General features: G+C 49.9%; 6 protein-coding genes across 6 annotated transcripts; 4 read left to right on the forward strand and 2 right to left on the reverse strand.

Annotated features, from left to right (window-relative positions):
• Positions 1–2,994: 2,994 nt before the first annotated feature.
• fgaCat (catalase easC) lies at positions 2,995–4,660 on the forward strand (the record flags this gene model as incomplete). Its single annotated transcript, XM_057060732.1, has 4 exons — positions 2,995–3,016; positions 3,069–3,121; positions 3,185–3,364; positions 3,416–4,660. The coding sequence occupies 4 exons, from the start codon at positions 2,995–2,997 to the stop codon at positions 4,658–4,660; spliced, it is 1,500 nt and encodes a 499-aa protein (XP_056927655.1).
• Positions 4,661–4,919: 259 nt separating this feature from the next.
• On the forward strand, positions 4,920–7,161 carry N7503_001172 (VPS9 domain-containing protein; the record flags this gene model as incomplete). Its single annotated transcript, XM_057060733.1, has 2 exons — positions 4,920–5,218; positions 5,280–7,161. The coding sequence occupies 2 exons, from the start codon at positions 4,920–4,922 to the stop codon at positions 7,159–7,161; spliced, it is 2,181 nt and encodes a 726-aa protein (XP_056927656.1).
• Positions 7,162–7,774: 613 nt separating this feature from the next.
• Positions 7,775–9,352, reverse strand: N7503_001173 (uncharacterized protein; the record flags this gene model as incomplete). The annotated part of the gene is made up of 1 exon (XM_057060734.1): positions 7,775–9,352. One exon carries the CDS (start codon positions 9,350–9,352, stop codon positions 7,775–7,777), a length of 1,578 nt encoding a protein of 525 aa, XP_056927657.1.
• Positions 9,353–9,663: 311 nt separating this feature from the next.
• Positions 9,664–10,839, reverse strand: N7503_001174 (uncharacterized protein; the record flags this gene model as incomplete). The annotated part of the gene is made up of 1 exon (XM_057060735.1): positions 9,664–10,839. One exon carries the CDS (start codon positions 10,837–10,839, stop codon positions 9,664–9,666), a length of 1,176 nt encoding a protein of 391 aa, XP_056927658.1.
• Positions 10,840–11,694: 855 nt separating this feature from the next.
• Positions 11,695–13,464, forward strand: N7503_001175 (uncharacterized protein; the record flags this gene model as incomplete). The annotated part of the gene is made up of 1 exon (XM_057060736.1): positions 11,695–13,464. One exon carries the CDS (start codon positions 11,695–11,697, stop codon positions 13,462–13,464), a length of 1,770 nt encoding a protein of 589 aa, XP_056927659.1.
• A 67-nt stretch (positions 13,465–13,531) lies between these two features.
• N7503_001176 (RING-H2 finger protein) lies at positions 13,532–14,332 on the forward strand (the record flags this gene model as incomplete). The annotated part of the gene is made up of 3 exons (XM_057060737.1): positions 13,532–13,819; positions 13,872–14,147; positions 14,204–14,332. 3 exons carry the CDS (start codon positions 13,532–13,534, stop codon positions 14,330–14,332), a joined length of 693 nt encoding a protein of 230 aa, XP_056927660.1.
• Between the last annotated feature and the right edge of the window lie 757 nt (positions 14,333–15,089).

Genomic DNA, 15,089 nt, shown 5'->3' on the forward strand with positions numbered 1-15,089 from the left:
CATCTCAATACTTTTCTCTGAGTCATAACTACAGCTCTAGCTTCAACGGGCAAAAATGATTTTTTACTTCGTTTGGCTTGATGGAATGAGTCGAGTAAGGCTATGATGGTACGGAAACTGGCTTTACGTAATGTACAAGGCTGAGATTTGGGGGGGATTTGCCGTCCTCTTAACGTATCATACCTACTTTTATATAAAATATCAACACGACCATCATGTAAGCTTATAGTACTGTAACCTGATCCGAGATGCAGTCTCTACCTTCTGAATTACGATCAATAAGCCATACCAGATATGAGAATGATATGGTGTTTAACTAGTAAGCTCCTTACGTACGATCGGGGTCCCAAAAAGGAAAGCGAGCGCATCATGTCGCAAGTAGAATTCTTTCTCGTCGATAATCTCTAGCTGTATTCCTCAACCTGAGTATTACATGGTGTGTCAGATCCTATCGTAATCGTCATACCATTCACAATGTCCCCCATCCTTATGGTGTCATTTCAGGATACTTAAGCCATGCAATGCTTAAGTTGAGCCTCCGGAGATTGAATTCTCTGAATCTGGGACAATGTATCAATCGATGTATAACGGGCGCGTATGTAGTCTCGGGTGTCTATGACATCCTAAAGGTGACCAGTGTCGATGAAGAATGGATATGACTCCATAAAATTTCCCCCTCAATGGTCGATCAGGTCAGCTCCTCTTCCTTCATATCAGCCCTGCATCTGCTGATAATACTGCAGGTGAGTTCGTGTGCAGAATGGTGGTCAGAACGGCGATGGCGCTCACAGCATAGCATCACTTCGCATTACTCACAAAGAGGAATAAATGCCTGTGTTTCCCACAGACATCACATCCCAAGGAATGCCAATATCCACATCATTTGTGGAATGCGCAGCAAAAGGGAGGGGGAGTGATGACGGACCTTGATGATAATTGCCCGTGTATTTCCTGCCGATGAGGTCTGTCTTGGCCCCACGAGATTTGTTCTCAGGCATTAAGGTTGGAGAACTAAGAGATGCCTGAGAAGTAGGGAGGTACAAAGATAGGGAAAGAGCCTTAGACAGAATAAAGCAGACCTTTAAAGTGAAGTGAGTCCAAGGCGTCACGCTTTCGATCTCTTCCATCTAGAAAAGCACTAAAGTATTTCGATGAATCTTTTTGACTGATTCTAGTTGCCACCTCGGTATATTTGATGTTCAGATGGGATGCCCAGGTGGCGGGACAAGATAAGAATCGACGCCAGATGATATATGTATACTGTACATAGTGGTTGCTGTCGACAAGGGCAAAAACATCCCCACATTTCATCTGAATTTTCTACAACCCATATAGACAACTTGTAGAAAACTCAGGATATGATATGGAGCTTCAAGGCTCCCAAATCACTGTATGAATTTAATCATAGAACAAAATGTCGTAGTTCAGCGACCAGTGAGCTTCGTTCTTAGATGGTTTAATTGTTTGCTTATACATGAACTAGCATTGGTGGTCTAGTGGTTATGATTGCCGCCTTCCATACAAATGTATTACAGCGGCAGAGCGGGGTTCGATTCCCCGTCAATGCAAATTTTTTTCGTCTACATCTGTTTGTAATCTTTTTTTCCAATTTTCAATTTTTTTCTTTAATGTGTGGTCTCGAGTCATGTTTTGATTTTGATTTTTGATCGAATTTGTATACAAAGTAATTAAGTTTGCGGAATGAAAGGGATCACTGGACATCCCAATAAATCAAAAATTGTTAGTCTGTTGGAGTAACAACTCCCAGCTAGCATTATAGTGACTATGCTGATGTCCACGGGTGCAAAGCTCCCCACGGCAGTATTCCCAAGGTTTCTATGCAGTGTTGTCGAATTGCATCTGGCTTGCTTTTGGTTTGTTCCCCCCAAACTTTGTATTTCCTCTTGATCTTCCTCTCATGTCAAAAAAAACCGTTGGAAATAGTGCAGATTGTTTAAGATGTCATTCCGAATTTCATCATCCTTTTCATCTAGCTCCTCCTTCCATTCTTAAACCCTCATTATGCAACCAAAGCACAGTTGGTGGAGGTAAGAAAAGCAACTCAATCAATGCCAACAGCGAGTTCCCCCTCCCAAGTCCCACTTCCTAATATGATGGTGGGCCGGCTAAAGGAAAGATTGCCGCCAACAAAGCACAAAGGGTAGCATTTTCGGATGAAACCGATGCAGAGGTCACCAAGGAGCGAACGCACCGACGAGGTTGTTCTCCGTCGGCAGTTCCGTCAATAGCATGCTGGATCCCTTCGGGAGTTAGATCGATATCGGTTTTGTATGAAAGTTGTCGGCCGTGGCAGGGTTACTTATAGCTTATCGCACATTTTACATCATCCATATAGCGAGACAGATTCCAATATTCATCTACAAAAGTGCGTGGATATACACGCAGTGGTTTACGAGCGTTCGAACAGCCTTAAGTCCGACCTATGAGAACAGTCAAAAGTAGTACATATAAACAAACCCTTATCTCGGCGGTTCGGCAGGGTTCCGCCGAGCCGGAGGCCGGAGGTTTCCGCCCTGATCACATTGCGCACGAACGAAGCTTCATTATAGAACTATATAGGTAATAGCGAATTGCACAGTGGGCATACTGAGTAATAAACTCTATGTCCTATCTGATTTGTTCAATGAATACCCGGTGAGTATTATTGAATTGATGTAGCAATTTGAAATTGCGACCTTTCAGATCGGAATAGCGGCTTGTCCTGCCGAAGACAATTAGAAACCGGTAGCTTCCCGAGATTTTGGCTTCATGATTTGACGTGAGTAAACACGCGGCTCCGAGCCGTTATTTGTGGGCCAATGAGCTGCGGATGATTTCGATATCGCAGGCCCTGGAGCAACGTGAGTGGGTCCTATGGCTTCATGGCAATTTTTTCTCATGGCTTTCCACTATTCCCTTTTTTCGGGGTTTTATATGATGCTCGCCGCTTGCTTCTGATTCCCATTATCTATCATAAAATCCCTCTTCGCCATCATGGGTAAAGACGACGAGCCTAGTATGTCCAAGTACCATAAACGCATTTGATCTTGATGTTGACTAGTATGTAGAAACCTACCGATACAATGAGTCCCCGGTCTACACATCCTCTAATGGCTGCCCTGTACGTGATGGCCCCCTGTTATTTGCTTACGTGAAAATTCGATCTAATATGAAGATCTTCCAGGTTATGGATCCCCAAGCGTCTCAACGCGTAGGCCCCAACGGCCCACTGCTGCTGCAAGACTTCCACCTGATCGATCTGCTTGCACACTTCGACCGTGAACGCATTCCCGAGCGTGTGGTCCATGCCAAGGGTGCTGGCGCCTTCGGCGAATTTGAAGTCACCGATGATATTAGCGACATTGTCAGTACCTCATAGAGCATCTTCGACCTGTTCCACTAACACCATGTACAGACCATTGTCGACATGCTCAAGGGCGTCGGGAAGAAGACCAAGATGCTTACTCGCTTCTCTACCGTGGGTGGTGAAAAGGGCTCTGCAGACAGTGCTCGTGATCCGCGTGGCTTTGCCATCAAGTTCTACACCGAGGAGGGTAACTGGGATTGGGTATTCAACAATACTCCCGTCTTCTTCTTGCGTGACCCTGCCAAGTTCCCTGTCTTCATCCACACCCAGAAGCGCAACCCTCAGACTAACCTCAAAGATGCCACCGCATTCTGGGATTACCTTTCCACCCATCAAGAGGCAGTCCACCAGGTGATGCATCTGTTCAGTGACCGCGGCACTCCATACTCATACCGTCACATGAACGCCTACTCGGGTCACACATACAAGTGGATCAAACCTGATGGCACTTTCAACTACGTGCAGATCCACTGCAAGACCGATCAGGGCAACAAGACCTTCACCAACGAGGAGGCTACCAGGCTGTCCGCCGAGAACCCCGACTGGCACACCCAGGATCTGTTCAACGCCATTGAGCGGGGTGAGAACCCTTCATGGACCTGCTACGTCCAGGTCCTCAGCCCCGAGCAGGCCGAAAAGTTCCGCTGGAGTGTCTTCGACCTCACGAAGGTTTGGCCCCAAAGTGAGGTGCCCCTGCGTCGATTCGGCCGCTTCACTCTCAACAAGAACCCGCAGAATTACTTCGCCGAGATTGAGCAGGCTGCGTTCTCCCCCTCACATATGGTCCCTGGCGTTGAACCCTCCGCGGACCCTGTCCTTCAGGCTCGTCTCTTCTCTTACCCAGATACACACCGCCACCGCCTGGGCGGCAACTACGAGCAGATTCCCGTCAACTGTCCCATCCGCGGGTTCAGCCCGTGGCACCGTGACGGTCCCATGAACGTTAACGGCAACTATGGTGCCAATCCCAACTACCCTTCCACCTTCCGCCCACTGGCTTACAAGCCCGTTAAGGCGAGCCAGGAGCACGAAAAGTGGACTGGCGCCGTCATGGCTGAACAAATCCCCGTTACTGACGAGGACTACTTGCAGGCTAATGGTCTTTGGCAAGTCCTTGGTCGCCAACCTGGCCAACAGGAGAACTTTGTCAAGAACATTTCAGGACATCTGTGTGGTGCCCATGAGCGTGTTCGCAAGCAGACTTACCACATGTTCTCTCGTGTGAACAAGAATCTTGGTGCTCGAATTGAGGCTGCTACCGAGGCCAATGTCACTCCTGTGGCGCGTCTGTAAAATCAGCTTGGCAACATAGTCTTTATAGCTGTATATGTATTGAATACCTCGGCCAATATATTTTCGAATCATGATATATAACAAAAGTTCTAAACTTACAATTCTATGCGTTGCACTTCTGGCACATTCGCGGCGCCGCAGGGTGGGTTAGCCGCACGGAGCTCGGACCGGACATCTATCCGCATGAGCCTATCAGCTGGACCTGGCGGAGTCACTTACGACTTAGCGCCATAGGGCCAGGTCGCCCCCCTTGTAGAGCATGTCTGGCCCCTCCGACGATGGCGCTGGCCATTTTCTGCACTCTACCCGGTCCTTCACCAGAATGGAAAGCTCGGATGCCCACCCTTCAGCACGAGCAACGGCCGATCAAGACACCCAGCCCGTGTCCTCATCCGTCGATACTGAGGGGCAGCAAAATGGATCTGATGTGTTTGAAAGACGAGGCTCCGCCGATTCAGCCGGTGCAGATGGCCAGGCTGACGAGGGGTTTGTGCTGTCAAGAAGCGTGCAAGACCCCTCGGAAGAGCTTCCCATTGAGCTGATTAGCTTGACTGATCGGTAGGTTGGGTTATGGTGTATTAACGGCTTTTCACAGAACTAATATAGGATTCGTCATCAGATTCATCAACTCGTTGAGCGCAAAAGTACACAACTCCCCTCCTACGATCGACAAAATCTCCTCACTCTTCCAGGTCTTCTATGACCGCGCCGAATCCCATATCGCTACACACATCTCTGCGCTTGCCTCACGTATCAATAGGGATCCTGCTCCGCAGGCTTCAGTCTCCCGCGGAGGTGCTTTTTCGAAGCTAGGCAACAAAAAGTCTCAGGATGACGTTCGGCAAAGTGCTGCTGGTCGGCAAATGTTGACGGCATCGGAAGTTGCGGACAGAAGGAGAGCACGGAAAGCTCTGGAATACAAACGTGCTGTGATGGAAGAAGCTGCGGAACGGAGAGTCTGTGAATTGGTCTATGACAAACTCTGGAGACATAAGACCACCTTGGATGACGTTCGAGATGAAAAGCTACGCTCCAAAACTGCCGCCTTGCTGCTGGTAGGCATCAACCTGAAAGATCTGGGTATCGAAATCGACTTATCAGCAGTTGAAGAGACGAAACAGCAAGAGGCGAATGATTATTTGGCCCAAGCCAGAGACTTTTTGGAAAAAATGAACGAGTACAAATACCCTCTTGGCAAACTTCAACAACTAGCGGCCGCGCATAAAGCTATTGTCGACGCGTTAACCAAACTCTTACCTTCGTCATCATCGGCAGATGAGATCCTTCCCACGTTGATCTACTCTCTCATCACCTGTCCAGCTGATGGGATTAACATTATCAGCAATCTACTCTTCATTCAACGCTTCAGATCCTCGAGTAAGATCGATGGCGAGACCGCATATTGCTTGACCAATCTTGAAGCGGCTATCAGCTTCCTAGAGAATGTCGAGCTATCCAGTTTGCGAGCAGATGAGCTGCAGGAGGGACCTCTCCGAACTCCGAGTGGAACAGCAACCCCATCTTCGGAGCGACCCGACCCTTTCAGACCAGCCAAAGATACCACCACATCTTCGGTCACCACTGTGTCTGCTTCGCCAGAGATAACCAAACCGGAAACCAAGGAACCAGCCTCATCTACATTGCCGCGCCCCCGCCCCTCTCCAGCGCCCCAGCAACGACGCCTGAGTAACTTATTCCAACCACCTGCCAAGGTACTTGAAGCAGCAAATGATGCAGTGCGTACTACGGCAGATCAGAGTCTCAAAAACATTGGCGCCTCTCTCGACAACTCTTTCAACTTCCTTTTCGGTCGCCTGAGAGAACTACAGACTCAAGTTCCTAATTCAACTGGACCCGTGCTGCCAAAGACATTGGCTGAAGCCCGTCGCCTAGTTGCCCAACCCCTGGTCAACAAGCAAAATATCATACAAGACGATTTAGCATCTATAAATTCCATTCCATCTGACGACGGTGCACAGCCGACAAGCAGCTCAAGAGCCACAGGCTTAATCAGCGGTGGTCGCACCCCCCGCGACCGAAGCACTGACAGTACACGGACACAAGCGAGCAGCAAAAGGTCGATTGCTCCATCCCTGCGAGACGAACCCATTCCGAGTCCATCTTCAGCCACACCTCAAAACCCACTAGAGTCAATGCGGAACTTTGGGAACTCACTTAACCCTCTCAATCACATTCCAGGCATGATCAAGAACTTTGGTCGTAATGCCCCCGGTCCCGATACTCGTAACGGCTCGGACACACCGAATCTTAGACCACTATCTCCTGCAGCGATGGATCGCCTCAGAATATCGCCTGTCTCGACAGAATCTGCGAGTGCGACCGCGAGCCCACGACCTACACAGAAGATCGATCCTCCCATCCAAAGGTTCATCGATACTCAAGATGCTCAAGATCTGCGTGTTGGAGATGTGGCTGCTCTACTTGAAGATTATAAGCGACTCGCGGCTGCTCTACATAAGTCTGGAGCGGTATCTCGATGAGCTTGCTATTCTGTGGTCCATAGAGCTCTCCTTACCTGAGACTTCATTTTTCTTCATCTCTACTTCTCTTTCTTTTTCTACTCTGTTTCATAGATCTGGCTGGGCGCATCTTCCTGAATGGTTATTGCATTGCGGGCTAGTCATGGCGTTACAGGCATTCATCTGTACTTCGTATAAACACGAGGAAGGGCTAGATTGTTGACCAAATACAAATTCTTAAAATGCTGTTGTCCCAAAGCCTGGACCTGGGTGCCTTCTGTCTCTCCGCTATACTAGATCAATGTTCCGAAGTGATATTACGGTTAGAATACCGAAAGGATATTATAACGACGTGGCTGTCCATATTATCTATTCTGCAGTTAAGTACCAACTCAATAAACCAGCGGAAGAAACCTGGCAAGCAGCCTGGCCCAACTATTTTGATCGTACAACGAAGCAGCACAGTCACGAAAAGATATTATATGTTTCATAAAAGGGTATCGGGCATAAACGGATACAGCGTCTCGATTCGTAAGAGAGGATGTAAAAAAATGAGAAAACGGAACAGAAGATACCAAGGTCATTATTTGGCAGACATTAAAAGACAGAATTGGCTTGAAGACAAAATCATAACTCATTGATTCCGTCCGCGAAGTACTTCTGCGCCTCCGGTTCTCATTTCATCCAGCTTGGCAGAAAGATCTTGATTTTGAGCCTCGACTTGTTCATGGCGACGCCTGATTTCGTCTTCAAATACTTGAGCTGTATGGCGACGAGCGCGACGCAATTTTTTCATTTTCATGACAAGATGACTGAATTGGTCGATGATTTGGTCTCCGCAGTCTTCCCACTCATCCACGGTCATGCGAGACAGGTACATTTGGCGGTCTTGAACATTCAGGCTTAGAAGACGAGACACCGCATCGTCTTGTGATTGGCCATTCGCAGCGAAAATGGGCTCGGGTGGCAACGAAGGTGACTTGATGGGGGGAGGAGTGGGTATTGGCGCTTTCTCGAATGGTTCAGCCTGCAAATCGGTGAATGATTTTTGGTACAGCTGCTGCGGTGGATAATCTGATTCTAGATGCCGCTTGCTGTTGTGGATGACTGTGTTGCGACGGCCGCGCTTGGAGCTTGACTGGTCAAGCAATGAATCTTGTCCGGCTTCAATCACAGATTCATCGCGGCCCAGGTCTGACATATTTGTGATACCAAAGATATTGGAAGAGTGTTCGCTACCTCGTCTACTGCTCAGGCGAACCGTTCCATCGATGCCAGCCTCGTCGTCGTCACTGTGGCTGGGCTGCGCAAATGCTGTGATACTGAGAGTTCGCCCAGCCTGTGGTGGTGGTTCAGACCCGTGACGAGTTGGAGATATGTCTAATTGGTCCAGTAGGGAAGGTTTGGGTGGACTGAAACGTGTTCTGGGCGTCGCTGACATGCTGTGAGGAAGTATGATCTTCCTAGCGGCTGAGGGGGGCAACATATGCCCCAGTTTCCGTGGCGGGCTAGGTTCATTAACTGTCTCCACAGAAGCCATTTGCCAAGCGTCCGTCTGTTGTTGATCTGTTGATCTGGGTGCTCTCTTACTTGCAGACCAGAAATTCTCCAAGCGCTTGCTTAGTGGCTCTTCTGTTGAACGTTGCTTGTGAGCCAGGTACCAACTGCTTGGCTGTTGTTCTTGCTGCTGTGGTTCGGCCTTCTCATCAATTGCAAGGGCCGTCGAAGTGACTTGACTGGAAGTGTCATCGGCGTCATCAGAGTCAAAGCCCGCTTTTTTCATGGCCTTGTCACCCATGCCGTCAAACCAGGATGCCCGTGAATGCCGAGAAGGGCGGGGCAAGTAAGACGGACGTGGTGAGGTATCTATGTAGCGACCATTTGGATTAGACTGGACCTGAGGTTGACCATCATCAAAATCAAAGACACTGTTTCCCGCAATTGTTGAATCATCGACTCCCTCCACATCTGTATCAAAGGCATCCCGGTGCATTCCATTTCCGGTGTGGGCAGGAAAGGGTTGATGGGGAATGGGCTTTGTTTCCTGGAGATTTGATGGAGCGGCCCTCCCATGCGCATAGAAATCTCCCACTTGGATAGGCACCTCGACTTTTGCCTGTGCAGCCCGCAATTGGCGTTGCGACGGTGCTAGGTCAGCGGGTGCACGAGGCTGCCCAGCTTCCTTGGAGTGGACATAGTCGCCCACTCCCATGATGAAATGACAGGAATTGCCGAGTGATGTCCCCCTTCAGCCCGGACGTCTGGAGCCTAACAGCGGAACCTAACAGCGGAACCCCTTCAAGAAAAAAAAAAGTTGCCCAGGGGATGAAGAATGAACTGGTCAGGCTGACCGGACGCGAGATCACCGCGTGATCACGTGACCACAAATATTGATTGGGGATCCTTTGGTCTTATCGACTCGGCGAAGTACTATGATGTCCATCAACGAGGCGAGAATGCAAGAGCATTGAGAGATATACAAATGATACTAAAGAACCTTTCTGTGGATGAAAACAGAAGCAATCATACATTCAAGCTAATATCTGTTTCGTGAATCATGTTTTTTGAATCACTCGAAGAACCCTCGAGACCGTCCAGATTGTACTCGACTCGTATTCCACGTTGCTTGGCTTGCTCCAGGAATTCTCGTGCCTTGCCAATCTCTAAAAGTCTCTGCTCCTCTGCCTGCCCCCTCTTTTCCATTGTCAAACTGTGTGCGAGCTGTGTTTCATACGAGCTATACCCGCCGTCCGTGAGTATCGCATCTGTAGTTTGCTCTCCCTGCTGAAATGGGGTTGGTGCTAGTGAAGACATAAGTAGATCGCCAATCCAAAGAGACACCATGCCCCGCATTTCGAGCAGCCTTGCGGAGTCCGAGTAAGGTGGTTTTCCAAGCACACCATCAATGCGTATTGCGATTTGCCGAGCCTGCTCGAGTTCCTGGGCTCGAACAGCCGAGATGCGTGTCTGTTTCTTGTGCAATGCTTGATCGTCAAAGTCATAGTCTTCTTCGTCAGACATCTCGTCGTTTTCTATTTTCTTTCTCTCCAGACTGCTATCCTCTTGGGCAAATACGATCCAATGCTCGAACATGGCAGGATAAAAATGGAGAGCAGAGAGTAGATGCGGAGCAGATTTTGAATAAGGATGAGCGAGAATCAACTTTTCATAGTATACTTTCGCTTCCGCAAATCCCTTGATGGTGAATGTCGCAGGAGAGTGAGCGGCTTCATTGGCACCGCCGGGGTGGTGCTTAGCCCCTCGGCGTAACAAGATCTGCGCTCCAATTTGACTTCCAGCACGACACCCTTTGAAATTCTCTCGTAAAAGGAGGCCCCATGCTCTTCCTGCTCGGTGGTAGTCACCATCTAACAAACAACGATGAAGCACTTGAGTCAGCGCTGCGAGGTGTTGTCGAGCCAGGCCGTTTGTCAAAGTTCTTGGGGCCGGCTTTGCCATATTTTGACCCTTCTTGATCTTTGCCTTATTTTTGATCTTGGGCTTTATCTTCTTGGCGGGCCCGTGGGGGAAGTGGCCTCCTGGCAACTCCTGGTCAAGAGGAAGACCGGCGACTTGATATTGATGGGTTTCATTTGGTGTGAGGGTCAGAGGACTACCCACCGGGACCGATTGTTTCGCGTCTGCCGACTTTGTGTCCGGCCCATCGACATGGTCGATTCTTTCTTTTTCTTCGACCATAATGAAATTGAGGCTAGGGAGGGCAATGCAAAGACTGGCAAAGATGAAGCATCCATGTGCCCGGTCTCACAATTTTACAAATCTCATTCTGGGCTTTTTTGTAAGTTCCCAAAGAAGTGGAGAATCATGAATGAAATGACGAAAGCGAAAAGTGTTGAAAGAAGCTAAACTTAGTTCCCGTTGACTAATAAAGTCCTCGAGCAAAGCAAGCAAACATCATCTTTATCGCAGCGCCTCTTCTCAACTTCGCTCTCCCCCCCTCCCATTTACCCCTTCCCCCTATTGGTTTTCTTCTCTTTTTTACCTCAACCGTTTCCTGTCGTTTCCCCCACAGTCTCCGCCGCCCCTGGGCGTCGTCATCAGCGGACCCTCCGATCGCTACATTCTCCCAAAGCTCGGCGGGTATCTGTGGGCTCGACTGTGGGCTTGTCAGACCGTTCGAGACTGCTGCTGCGGCTGCTGTGCGCGTATGTTAGACGGTAGATTGTCTCAAGTATTCCGCTCCCATTGCTTGTTCATCAGCACATCACCGCCTCCTTGCCGGTTCCTTTGTCCTTTCTCGCCATTCCCGAAACCCCGAGACGATTGATCCCCACCCATTCGGTACCCGGCATTCCGTACAGATCTCCAGGTCGTCACCACTCCATTCATTGGGAAATAGAGAGTGACACCACGTTTGGGCTTTGCGAATATTTTGTATCACACTGTAACTATCATCAGGTTCGATTTTCTGCCCAGGACCCCGCCTTGTCGTTGGGCGGACTTTGCTGATACGGTCGCTTTTAGGGACTCTCATGGCAGTGGACGGTTTATAAAAAACTCTATATTCAGTCATCATTCCCGCGATTTGCTACTATGGGACAGTCTTCTTCTACGGCTCGAAATCCATCCGATATTGGCTTTCCGGATTACCTGACCCCGGCCTCGATTGTGCGTGACCCCAGCACGCGGGATGAAGACATGAACCACAGGCAACCATTTGAGCAGAACGGAGAGGCTGGTACCTCGTCCACAGCGGAAATGAACTCAACTAGTCCACACGATTTCGAACCGAACCAAACAAACGAGCCGCCGGAAACAGGGCAACAACCCACAAGCCACTTTGGAGGGGGTTCACATCCAATGCGAAGCATCGAAGAGGAAGATGTACCGGAACTGGAGGCAAATGAAAGGGATTACCGCTCCACGGCTATGACACGCATGGCGGCGAGAAGGCAATCTACCATGTCAAGGCTGGGTTCCAGGATTCTACCCAATTCCGTCATCCGAGGTCTCCTGAGCAGCCAGGAAGAGACACCTGCAGAGGGCCATGCACACAGGCATGGATTAGTATCGAGGACACCGCCAAGGTCTGAATCAGCACATAGCAGTGGCCGCTTCAGCCCATTCAGTGCCCTTGGTTCTCGGGGAATCAGCCGCCGACGTTCCGCTCGGGGGCCGTATCTCATTCCCCCACGTGCCGAATCGTCAGTCATAGCGGATACGGCAACTGGCTCACCATTTCTCGATAATACCGCTGACCGTCTAACTGAGCCCGGTCGAGCCTCTTGGCGTCGGAGTGGTCGACTGCATCGGGTGCGCCATTCTTTATCAACACCCATATCCCATATGTTTGGTCAACCTTCGTTAGGCAATTCGTCACAAGAAGATGACTCTTCACGCCTGTCACACGGGCCTTCTCTGAGCGATAGCTTGCCTAGTGCTATGGACACTCGACTAGATTTCGGAGCGCCTTTGCATGAATTGGACTCGGTTGAGCCAAGCGTGCACGCTAATGGAGCTACACCTTCTGGCAATCCCCAGTTAATGCGCCGACTGCCTGGTCTTTTGAGAGCACGATCTGCACGCTCTTTGCGACGAGAAGAACAAACCCCTCTGTCTCGGGTGCTTCAACTTGCCGCGGCAGCGATTGCAGCTCAATTGTCTGGTGCCAATGGGCCTCCTTTGCCAAACATTCAAGCACTAGGAAACGACGGCCTGGATGGGTCTCTAGAGAACTTCATCCAAAGTTTGCAGAGTGCCACATCCACTCAAGCTCAGCCGACGGCATCAGCAGAGGGATCAAGCAACAATGGAAATGAAGGACCTTCACCCCCAGTCAATTTTTTACGAGTCTTCCGATTCGCCAACGCTGATTCTCCTGTTGGTGCTAATCCACTTGGTCGCAGCACCAGCGGATCTGAGACTCCTGGAGCGCCATCGGATGGAATGTCTGTTGATGAGCCCCCAGAAACAGCGGAAGGACGAACAGTGACTCTGGTCGTTGTTGGGGTCAGGTCAGTGCCAGCTGGCAGTGGGGGCAACAGTGAACATGGGCCACCAGCTCCAGGGGGCCCGGGGCTGGATGCTCTGCTTGGGCTACCTTTCCTCTCGCCAAATGCCATTCCGCGGCCACACGAGGCACCTGGTGATCTTGGACAGCGGACAGATGGACGTCCTAGACTCCATGTCCCACGCCCCCCAGGCTCTATTCCCAGCGTAGCGGAGCTTCTACGGCACTCAGGCGCAAATGCCCCCAGGAGATTATCCGACGCTGGCCCTCGCACCGCTTTGCCAAATTTCCCTCTTTCAGCCTTATCTGAAAGTCCACCGGGGCCCCCATCCTCCACCCTCGACGCCCGCTGAGCAGGGAATGTCCGCTGTCTCATCTAGTACCTCGACGCCGAGCCGCAGGCCGTCATCTGCCTCCGCCATGACATCAAATGTTTTGCCTCAGCTGCATGAGAATTACTCCCTACGACCCACTGTAGAGCCTACCGATGAGTCCATCCCACCGCCCAATGCTGCACGACAGCGTCGTCGAAGCGATTCTGAGTACGCCCGTCATCGTGCCCTTGGCTCTGGATCCGTTCGCCGTAACGGTGTGGTTGAACCTGATCAGCCTACTCCAAGCGGAGGTCGGAGCTGGTTGATCTACGTTGTTGGAACTAATTTGTCAGAAAACCACCCGGCTCTCACAACCCCCAGTCTCTTTACTGATGTATGTTCCCCTTTGAACCTATCCGTCCATCGCATGGTTAACATGTATCTAGAATCCCACATATGAGGACATGATCCTTCTTTCGTCACTTTTGGGCCCAGCCAAGCCTCCTGTTGCCACTCAAGCCGATGTCAATTCTGCCGGCGGATTGTTCCGACTTGTTGAGTATGATGGCTCTTTGGTTGCAGAGTCTATTAATGGCGCTGGCGCCATTCAGATCCAGGATGGGGAGCGGTGTCTCATCTGCCTGAGCGACTACGAGGTGGCCGAAGAAGTCCGGGAGCTTGTCAAATGCAAGCATGTCTTCCACCGGGATTGTATTGACCAGGTCCGTTTTCTCTGGTTTAGTCTGCTTGATGCGGTGTTACTGACTGATTACGTTAGTGGTTGACTACTGGACGAAACTCGTGTCCTCTATGTCGAGGTGAGGGTGTTGATGAAACCCCCAGTAACAGTGGCCCTGCTTCTGCCGACGCCGTTCCAGCTCCAGCTCCCGAGGGTACCGCTATTTGATGCGCCTTGCATTATCAACATTTTCTCCTAGGCCATTGGTCTTGAATCTCCCCTTTGAACATTAGCATTCAGCGTCTGCTTAGAGCTCTTAACGACTTTTCTTTTCATTTGATATCCCCTCAGCATTTAGTCTCTGCTGCGCTCCATTTCTGGCGCCTTTCGTTCTCATTTTTTGGTGATCATGCCATTGAGGTGTAGAGGCATTGTCTCTCGAACCGCTGAACATCTAGTCTCGGTTAATTTGACCCTCCTGTTTCCAAAGTTTTCCAAAGTTTTATCCCTTTGAGTTCTTGTTGGCGTCTTGACTGTTTAGGGACTGTCCATCATGTTCGATGGTACTGTGCAAGGGAATATTGGGACATCTTTAAGCTATTTCACCTTGTGTACGATTAGCATACCAATTTGAAGTCTCTCATACAAATTTCTTCTGGAATATTCAAGGTCGTACTGATACTGCATGTGCCCCGCCGACCCCGCGGGTCACGTGCAGCAAAACTTTCCCATTGCGGCATCGAGTTTCTGTATTATTCATAAGGTCTCCCCAACTCGATCTTGCACAGGTATGTAAATATTGCCCTAGAATGGACCTTGTTCAATTAAATCCCCCTAAAGCTCGGAATTGGCATAAGGTCTGACCCGATGTCTATATCTGATGAAAAACGACCAGTCCCGAGAAACTTCAAGCCCCGCGAACCACACCCCTCCGACCTCAAAAAAGTTGACGAAAGGCTCAGATTCTAATCGAAACTTCCCACGT

This window comes from Penicillium pulvis, assembly GCF_028828015.1.
Source record: "Penicillium pulvis strain IBT 33274 chromosome Unknown contig_10_segment0_segment0, whole genome shotgun sequence".
Lineage (NCBI taxonomy): Eukaryota > Fungi > Ascomycota > Eurotiomycetes > Eurotiales > Aspergillaceae > Penicillium > Penicillium pulvis.